At 49.0% G+C, this 9,485-nt stretch overlaps 1 protein-coding gene across 1 annotated transcript in view; it reads left to right on the top strand.

Moving 5' to 3' along the window:
* Cass4 (Cas scaffold protein family member 4) overlaps window positions 1-9,485 on the top strand; it is a 21,295-nt gene that overhangs the window by 7,652 nt on the left and 4,158 nt on the right. Inside the window, exons 4-6 of the mRNA XM_008842801.2 lie at window positions 4,314-4,415; window positions 5,966-6,040; window positions 8,099-9,343. Coding sequence (XP_008841023.1) covers window positions 4,314-4,415; window positions 5,966-6,040; window positions 8,099-9,343 — 1,422 coding nt within the window. The remainder of the gene's footprint in view (window positions 1-4,313; window positions 4,416-5,965; window positions 6,041-8,098; window positions 9,344-9,485) is intronic.

The following is a 9,485-nucleotide window of genomic DNA, read 5'->3' as shown; positions in this document are numbered from 1 at the left end:
TTAATGTAATGTGCAGGGGTTGACCTTAAAAAAAAAAAAAAAAAAGAAGACCACAAACAGAATGCATGTCAATTCTGAGAGGGACTCTGGTATTTCAAGTGTAAAGGGACAGATTTCCTGGTGAAACTGCGCTTTAACTAGTTCCTTCTGCTTCTGCAAGCCTTTGGAAACCACAGCTCTCAGAACTGTTCCTTAATTGATTGCTCTCTGGAACCTACATTTTTTTTTTTTCTAGGAAACATGGGGAATTTTTAAAGTGGCACACACAGGAAAGTCCCTAGGAAGTCTGTAAGTGCTCCTGCAGGCATGTGTGACCCACCAAGTTGGCCATTTAAATAAAATGGTCTTGAAGTCCCACCAGGCTGAGCAAGGAAGGGGTTTACAAGCAGAAGCGGGGAGCTGGGCGTGTTGGGATAAATGGGGCCAAGGGGAGAAGATTCAAAGGGGTTGGTTAAGGAGACTCCTGCATCGTCCCTGGGCTCAGACAATGCCTCTGAGGCCTGGTAAGGGGAATCTTGGATTTAATTCAAAATGTAATACAACCATTGAGGGGTTGGTCCTGGGCCAATCGGCCTGGGACCACCACGGACAGGGGCGAGGTTGTTTGTGGGGTCTCTCCCTCCCCTCGTGGGTCATTGGCCACCAGTCCACGAGGACAAAGGGAGCAGAAGCAATGAATGGGGTCAGGGACGGCCAGTGAGCGCTGACAGAAGAAAACCCTTCTGGGGAGGCAGGTTCAGTGATACAAACAGCTCCAGACTCAGTGAAACAGCTCCGTTTATTCAGTGGGGGTCAGGGAAAATATAGTGTGGAGGCAGTAGCGAATGCTTCAGCTGATAGGTGCTCATAGTATGCTTTATTTACATGTGGCAGTAGGATCCTATCATCTGACTATCGGGCAATGCCTAATTATCATATAGAAAAAACCTGGGGGTAGTTTTTACTCCAGGTAACTATGCCAAAGGTCATGTTGTAAATGAGGCCAGCATCCGTGCTTGGTGGCACTTTCCAGGTAAATCAGGCAGGAAGCTCCTGCTGAGAAAGGAGCCAACCTTAACAGCAGGGTTCCCCAACAGTTGTTTTTTTTCTCTCATGTCTATGTGCATGTGTGTTCATGTATGCACACATACAAATGGGTGTGTAAATGTGAATGCATGTGCACAGCATACATGTGGAGGCCATGGAGCAGCCTCGAGTGTCATTCCTCAGAATGGCATTCACCTTGTTTTTTAAGATTGATTTTTAATTTTTAAAAATTATTTAATGACCACATACTTAGAAGAAGCATTTCACACACACACACACACACACACACACACACACACACACAATCAACAAATTTTTTAAAAATGTATTATATTTGAGGAGGAAGCATGGAAATTTAATTTTTAATTGTATGTGTCTGTGTGTCTGTGCACATGAGTGCAGTGCCTGAGGAGGTCAGAAAAGGGGGTCAGATCCACTGAAACTGGAGTTCCAGGCAGCTCTGAACCACCCGACTTGGGTACTGGGAACAGAACTCAGGTCCTCTGCAAGAGCAGTATGAGCCCCATAGCTAGCTCCCTGTTCTGTTTTGTGGGTTTTCTTTCTTTTAGTTTTTGTTCTTTAATTTTAAAATTACATTTATTTGGGACATGTGCTTGCTACAGTGCACATGTGGAGGTCAGAGTTCAACCCGCTGGATTCAGTTCTCTCCTTCCACCCTGTGAGTCCTGGGGACTAAACTCAGGTCATCAGGCTTGGTGGTAAGCGCCTTTACCTGCTGAGCCATCTCACAGCCCTACTGTGTTTTTTCAGACAAGGTCTGTCACTTGCTTAGAGCTCACCCCAAGGATCCACCGGGCTCTTCTTCACCAGTGATGGGATTACAAGTGGGTGACACCACACACCGTTATTTTTACATGTGATCTGGGCATCTAACTCAGGTCCTGCTTGCAAGGCAAGTGCTTTACCCACTAAGCTCTCTCCCTTGCCAGGATTCTTGACTGTACTGTAAATCACAGAACACAGGATGCAGAAGGCATCTCACAAATGGTTGCTGAAGTATAATTGGGGAAAAGTGGGATTAGGTGAAATTTATAGAAGTTGTATTAGACAGGTACCAGCCTGGGCTGCAAATTCTATCCTTGGGAACCACAAAGTAAAGACAGAGATGGAATGCTGGGGCTGGCTTCCTTATCTGAGCTATGCGTGGAGAGGTCTGCTCCTGTGTGGGTAACTTGGGCTTCCAGGTCAGAGTGTGATGTTTCCTCCTTCGGACTGTACTTCAGAAAACCCAGCTCCCGAAAGCCCAAGATTGTACAGAACCACATCCCTTTGCACGTAAGAAAGTAGTTGTCACACAAAGAAAAGGGGCTGGCTTGACCCTCGACAGCTGCAGCTTGTCCTCAGAGAGACACATGCCCTGTGGCTTTGCAGCTGCAACATCTGCACCTGTAACTGCAGCTGAGGGACAGCAGGGAGGGTTTACATTTCACTCTGTCCCATGAGCTGCATGAATTCACAGACCAAAACCAAAGGCATGCCAGCACTTAACCTGTGCCATCCCAGCAATGGGTCCTAGGCACACTTTGATGAAAAAAGGGACCCCGGCCTGGTCCTCAGAAGCTGATCCTCAGCTTGAATTGTCTCCCCGATCTCCGCATCAAAATCCTGGCCCTCATCCCCCACCACGATCCAACTTGTAAAGCTGTCTACTCAATGCCTGGTTCAGTAGGACCCAGCCAGGAGGTCCACTTCCCTATGGGCTCCCAGGAGCTTGTCTCTCCTCTCTTCCTGGCCCTGCCTTGTTCCTCAGCCTGTGACCTTGGTGTGACAAACCCTACTTCCTCTTCCTTGTGCCATCCCTGGCCATCCAGCATCCTCTAGCCTATTAAAAAATGAAACAAAACAGGGCTCAGTTGGTAGAGTCCTGCAGGCATGCACAAAGCCCAGGGTTTGATCTCCAGCACCAGGTATGGCTGTGCATGTCTGTCTCCCTAGCCCTTGGGAGGTGGAGGCAGGAAGATCAGAAGTTCAAGGTCATCCCTGGTGACTTATGGCTAGTCTGGACTATGTGAGGCCCTGTCTCTAAAACAAGCAAACACACATCCATCTTCTCCCTAAGATGTTCCAGCTGAAGAGATCTGAGGTAGTCCTGGACCACAGCATCTGGATTCTCTGAAAGTTAGCAGATAATTCAGATCTCCAATCAGGGGTGGAAGATGCTGTCCTGGAATGCCCACTCTGGTGCCCAGCAAACAGGGACAGAGATGATCATGCTCAAATGCGTTTACTGAGTGAGGTGGCACATTCTTGTAAGCCCAGTACTCAGGAGGCAGAGACAGGAGGATAAGCTTGAGTTCAAGGTCAGCCTGGGCTACATAGTGAATTCAAGGCAACCACTGACTATGTAGTAAGACCCTGTCTTAAAAAAAAAAAAAAAAAAAGAACTAGAATCTTAAGTTCTCTTTTATAGCACAGTTGCCTCAAAACACGAACAGTGGAAACACGCCGACCTGACGGCAAACCCTGCCCTCTGGAGGACACAGTCTCCGTGCTCTTCTCCCTCCCGCCCTCCTCACTGGCCTGTTGTTTTCCATCACTCAAATCACCATGGTCTCTTCTGTGTCCAGCTTATGTCAGCTAACACCATCAGACACGACTCCTGCCACCTCCTTCTCCCCCATCAGCTCTCAAACCAAGTGGTGCATCCTTAGGCTGGCCTGTTTCTCCCTGATCTGAGTCCCTCCACTCTGAAAGCCAATTCTGCCTCTGTGACCACCGGTACAGCCTCAGAATTTTAGATGGACATGTGAATAACTCAGTGTCCAAAACTTGACCTGTGCAGAACCCCAGAGTCACGAGGCAAGCTTATTTCTATGGCAGACCCCCTCTGAACTCAGATTCACCAGGCGTGCACCCCAAGACTGTATTCTAATCTGCTTCCTAGGCGAGGCAGATGCAGACACATGACCCACATCATGAGGCAGACTGCCTATCTGACCATGGGACCCTCCCACCAGCGTCTTGCTCTTGCTGGCCTCAAGCAACATGCCCAGCCTTTTGACGCTGTGACTCAATGTTGTCATCTGTAAAATTCACATTCAAAAACACTAAATTGAGTTTTTAAAAGGTTGTAAAAATCGTATAATACGTTATGTAAGTTTATGATTGATGATGTGTTGGGCTGCATCCATGGCTATCCTTGGCCTGTGGGCCGCAGGCTGGACCTATTTGCTAGTGAAGGCAAACACTCTACGCTGTCTTTGATGTTTGGGAGGTGACTAGGACACGATCTTGACGCTCTTGGCTCCATTCTTTTTCTCTCCAAGGCCCTCTTTGTACTTCCCAGACCTACAAGGGCCTCGTTGCCGACTCTACTTTCCCAGGTGTATGATGTGCCCATCCAGGGCCGGGTCTCCACAACCCTTAAGGTAAGCTTCACTCCACAATCCTGTTTCAGGCCCTTACTCCTGCTCTAAGTGTAAAAGATGTGTCCCCACTCAGGGCCGACTTTGTCACCTCCCCTGAGCCCACAGAACCCAGACCTGCTCAGGAGAACTCTACGGTTCTTGGGATTCTGGGTAGTTTTGAAATTTACTAGGAAAGGGACTGGAGAGATGGCTCAGTGGTTAAGAGCACTGGCTGCTCTTGCAGAGGACCCAGATTCAGTTCCCAGCACCCATATGGCTGCTAACAACGACCCATAACTCCAGTTCCAGGGCATATGACCTCCTCTTTCTGGCCTCCACGGGTACTGCATGACACAGGTGTACTTACATACTTGCAAACAAAACGCTCATATACATGTGAAATAAAATAAAAAATTTTAAATACTAGGAAAATAAAAAGGAGGAAGACCTGAGGTCCCCACGTCCTCTGCTCTCGGGGCTCCCCCTTCTTAAGGGGATCAGCTGACTTTGACCTTGGTAACTGTGGAGGCTGCTGCCCAAACTTCCCCTCTCCAGCTTCCAGCTAAGGCATCCTTGAAAGCACCAAATCCAGCTGGGCGTGGTGGCACAGGCCTTTAATCCCAGCACTTGGGAGGCAGAGGCAGGCAGATCTCTGTGAGTTCAAGACCAGCCTGGTCTACATAGTGAGTTCCAGGACAGCTGGGGCCACAGGGAGACCCTGTCTGAAAAAAAAAAGCACCAAATCCAATGTCACTAGCATACAATATATGCTAATTAAAAAAAAAAAAACACTAGAGGGCTGGAGAGCTGGCTCAGTAGGTTAAAATGCTTGCCTTTAAGTGTGAGAACCTGAGTTCAGATCCCAAGAACCCACATGAAGCCGGGTGCAGTATCTCTAGTCTATAATCTCAGGGCTTCTATGATAAAATAGGAGATTGAGGCAGGAGGGTCCCCAGAAGCTTGAGGGTCAGCTAGCCTGGAAACCCAGCAGCAAACAAGAAACCCTGCCTCAGCTGGGAGTGGTGGCACATGCCTTCAATCCCAGCATGCAGGAGGCAGGTGTGTGTTCCAAACCTGCTGGGGCTACAGGAAGACAAAAGGAAAGGCGAAAAAGGGGGAGGGGGGGAGGAGGGAGGAAAGGAAGGAAGGAAGGAAGGAAGGAAGGAAGGAAGGAAGGAAGGAAGGAAGGAAGGAAGGAAGGAAGGAAGGAATCCCTGCTTCAAATAAGGTATAAGGTGAGGACTGATAGCCAAAGATGTCCTCTTCCCTCCACACGTGTGGTAAGCATGTGCTCACTCTTACACACATGAGTACACAAACACACACAAAATAAAGACATTTAAAAAAATTTAAGTAGTCAAATAGTAAAAAACAAAACAATTTTTAAAAAGCCCCAGGTCCACTGCTTGAACTCGTGCGTAGGCTTCTGTCCCAAAGCATCATGACTTCAAGCCCCAAAGTGCTCAGAGCTTCGTGTCTTTTACTGGAGGAAACAGCGGACTGTGGAGTTTGTGTGGGAAACCTCGAGAGGAGAGAAATCTAAGCCGTCCTTCTTTATGATTTTTCCACAGAAGCCAGAGAAACAGCAGGTGTACGATATACCCACCAGCTCCCCAAAGGCAGCACTTCGCCCCTCAGCCAACCAGGTAAGCGTGAGTATGAACAGGGGCCAGGACGGGATGCTAGTCAACTAAACCTCCCCTGGGAAACTACTAGCTTGATGTATACTCACCTTTCTGCTGCTGTGATGAAACGCTTGAGTTAAACAACTCAGGGAAGGGAAGGTTTATTTTGGTATACTGTTTCAGAGTCCAGCATCAGTTGGCTAGTGGCTTTGGGGTCTATGGTGAGGCAGGACAGCAGCAGGAGCACTTGGTAGATAAAGATGCTAACCCGTGGTGGCCAGGGAGCAAAGACAGAGCAGAGGAGAGGGTTAGAGTCCCAAAACCCCTTTAAGAGGATGCCCCTGGTGGCTTAGCCATTACAATTTTAAAAATTGTTTTGCTTTTTACTATTTGACTACTTTGTGTGGATCTCCAGCACTCACATTCAGAAAAGAAGTAGCAGGGCATGGTGGTACATGTCTTCAATCCCAGCACTGGGGAGGCAGAAACAGGCAGATCTCTATGAGAGTGAGGCAAGCTTGGTCTACATAGTGAGTTCCAGGACTGCTGGGGCCACAGGGGGACCCTGTCGCCAGAAAAGAAAAACAAGAAAAGATCTGGGCATAGTGACACATGCCTGTAACCCCAGAACTGGGAGGTGGAAAGAGGAGGATGGCTGGGGCTCGTGGGACAACCAGTCTAGCTGAATTGGTGAGCTCCAGGTCCAGTGAGAGACCCTGTCTCAACCAACAAGATGGAGACAGAGGGAGACACCTGACATACACTTATGGTCCCCACACACGTGTGCATACACATGTACCTGAACACAAACGAGAGAACTGTCTCAAAACAGAGAGAGAGAGAGAGAGAGAGAGAGAGAGAGAGAGAGAGAGAGAGAGAGAGAGAGAAAGATTAACTGTGTGGTTTTGTCAGGATAATAATTTGTGCAAATTATTCACAAATTATTCCTGGAACAGAGCTCGGAGATGTGTTGATCAAAACATGTATTTATTTATATAGGGAGGAATGATGTCATTCAATGTTCCCATCAAAGGATCCATATTTGCCATTAAATTTTGCTTCATAAATTCTCCAACAGAGATGCTTATGCCCAAGGCTAGTGGTAGGAACTTTCCAGCAAGGAAACATTTCAGCTATGTCGTGAGGGGTACATAGGAGTTTGTGTTGTGCCCAGTGAACGGTTCCCCAAGTACCACCATGGAGTCCAGAGGGTATGCAAGAACAGAGTCTTTATTCCGGCTTAAGCTCGGACTCTCAGGCCTCACCAGCGCAGTGGGTCTGTACTGAGAGTCCGGAACAAGGGAAAAGGAGCCTTTTATAGTTTTGAGACAAAGGGAGGCGGGGAGTAGCAGTCACATTCCGATTGGTCCGGGGAGACCGTGCACCAGCATGCTTTAAATTGATTGGTTACAAGGGCTGCATACACCAAATAGGGTTAAGGCAGACTCAGGGGCTTTTCATTGGTGGGTGCTGTCTTCAGGGCAAAGGAATGTAGTGACCTAGGCTCATTTACAGGGTCCCGTTCCTTTACCTTATTTGGTCTCATTGTTTTCAGGTTTGCTCAAAACACCCCAGGCCTGTATCCTCCCCCTCTGCCTCGGTGACTGAAGGCTGAAGCCTAACACTGTGCGGGGGCTTATTACAAAATGGAGTAATAGCAGTAACCGTTCCCTAAAGCCAAGCAGATTACAGAAGCGAGAAGAGCGATTAGTCCTAAAGGGCATGGGTCTAGGGGCACAGAGGAGGGTTCCACAGTTTGTTAGATGGAAACAAATGGGTAAAAGGGCAGTTAGAGCAGACGGACAAATTGGGGCAACACTAAATACAGGGATACAAGTGGGTTTTCTTGGGTAACTGGTCAGAGACGAGGGGGTGCAGGCAAGATGGAGTTGTCCTAGATGTGGAGAGAAAGGCAGTTCAAAAAGGGGTAAAACCGCTTTGCGAGGGACCTTGAGTGACAACAGCAGTGGGGAGCCGCTGAAGGAACTCGGGCAGGAGAATGGCGCTCAGACTTAGAAAGTCATTCAAAACATTTTTCTATTGCTACTAACCTGGGCAACTTGTGTGCTTCTTCCCCAGGAACAGAATGTTCTGGAGACACCAACAGCTACCTTTGGACGAGGTGGTGGCTACAACACCTTACCAAGCCCTCAGAAATCAGAAAGGATTTATGACACCCCAGTGCTGTTAGGAAAGGCTGACATCAGACATGTGTCCCTGACCAGCTTCACCAAAGAATCCGGGTCCAGTGCTGTCCCAGGTCCCATCTCCACCATGACCCTCCCTCCACAGCCAGGTAACAATGCGCAGAAGAAAAACAGTCTTCCAGAAGACCTTTGCTATGCCTCTCTGGCACCCAGGGACACCAGCCCTCCGGATACAGGAGGAAACTACAAGGTTCCTTCTAGCCTTCTCATGCCCCGAGTGGAGCAGCAGGACACCAAGCCCAACATTTACGACATCCCTAAAGCCACACACAGTGCGCCCCCGGCTGCGAAGGCGCTGGGGAAAGCCAGAGAGGCTCCTGAGAATTCCTCCTGGATCTCCAAGCAGACAGTTCTCCCATCTCCTGATCCAGATGGAGCATTCATTTCTGGCTCGGACAACAGAGCTAGCATGGCGTCTTCATGCTCCTCCACGTCCACTGACTCCTCCTCCAGCTCCTTTTCAGAGGACTCGGCCAAGGAACTCTCCCTGGATGTGGACTTGGCCAGAGAGACCGCAATGGCCCTGCAGCATAAGGTGTCCAGCTCCGCGGCAGGGCTGCTTCTCTTTGTAAGCAGGACATGGAGGTTCAGAGACTCCCTGGAGGCCAACATCAACGCCATCCGTGGGGCCGCTGACAGCATGGAAGAATCCTTAAGACAATTCCTGAATTTTGCCCAAGGAGTTGGTGGGACTGCCTGCAACCTCATAGACAGTCACCTGCAGACCAGACTTCGAGATCAGCTGCAGGTGATCTCCAGCTCCTACCAGCTCCTGCTAGACTCGAAGGAAAGCCTGGATCACTGCAACTGGTCCCTCGAGGTTCTCGTCACGGACAAAGTCCAAAACAGCCTGGATGACCTGGAAAGGTTTGTCTTGGTGGCACGGATGATTCCAGAGGATGTCAAGCGGTTTGCCTCCATTGTCTTTGCTAATGGGAGGCTCCTTTTTAAGCAGAACTGTGAGAGAGGAGAGACACAGTCGAGGCGTGAAAAGTGTGCCCAGCCTTCCCAAAGAGAAATCGAATCATATCAAAAGAGTAGTCTCCTCAGTAAACAGGGGGTGAATGAGCACGCCTGTGACCTAGCGAAGAAAGCCAGAAAAAACATGTGTGGACAGGTGAGTTCAGGATCCAGACAGTACAGCAGGAGGCTTCTGTTGTTTCCTAGCATCGTCGTCACTGAGGGAGTCTGGGAGTCGTGTGTGTGTGTGTGTGTGTGTGTGTGTGTGTGTGTGTGTGTGTGTGTGTGTGTGTGTGCGC

The sequence above is a fragment of the Nannospalax galili genome, unplaced genomic scaffold (genome assembly GCF_000622305.1).
Source record: "Nannospalax galili isolate Female #2095 unplaced genomic scaffold, S.galili_v1.0 scaffold231, whole genome shotgun sequence".
In the NCBI taxonomy this organism is placed as follows: domain Eukaryota; kingdom Metazoa; phylum Chordata; class Mammalia; order Rodentia; family Spalacidae; genus Nannospalax; species Nannospalax galili.
This window is presented reverse-complemented; position numbering and strand designations above follow the sequence as displayed.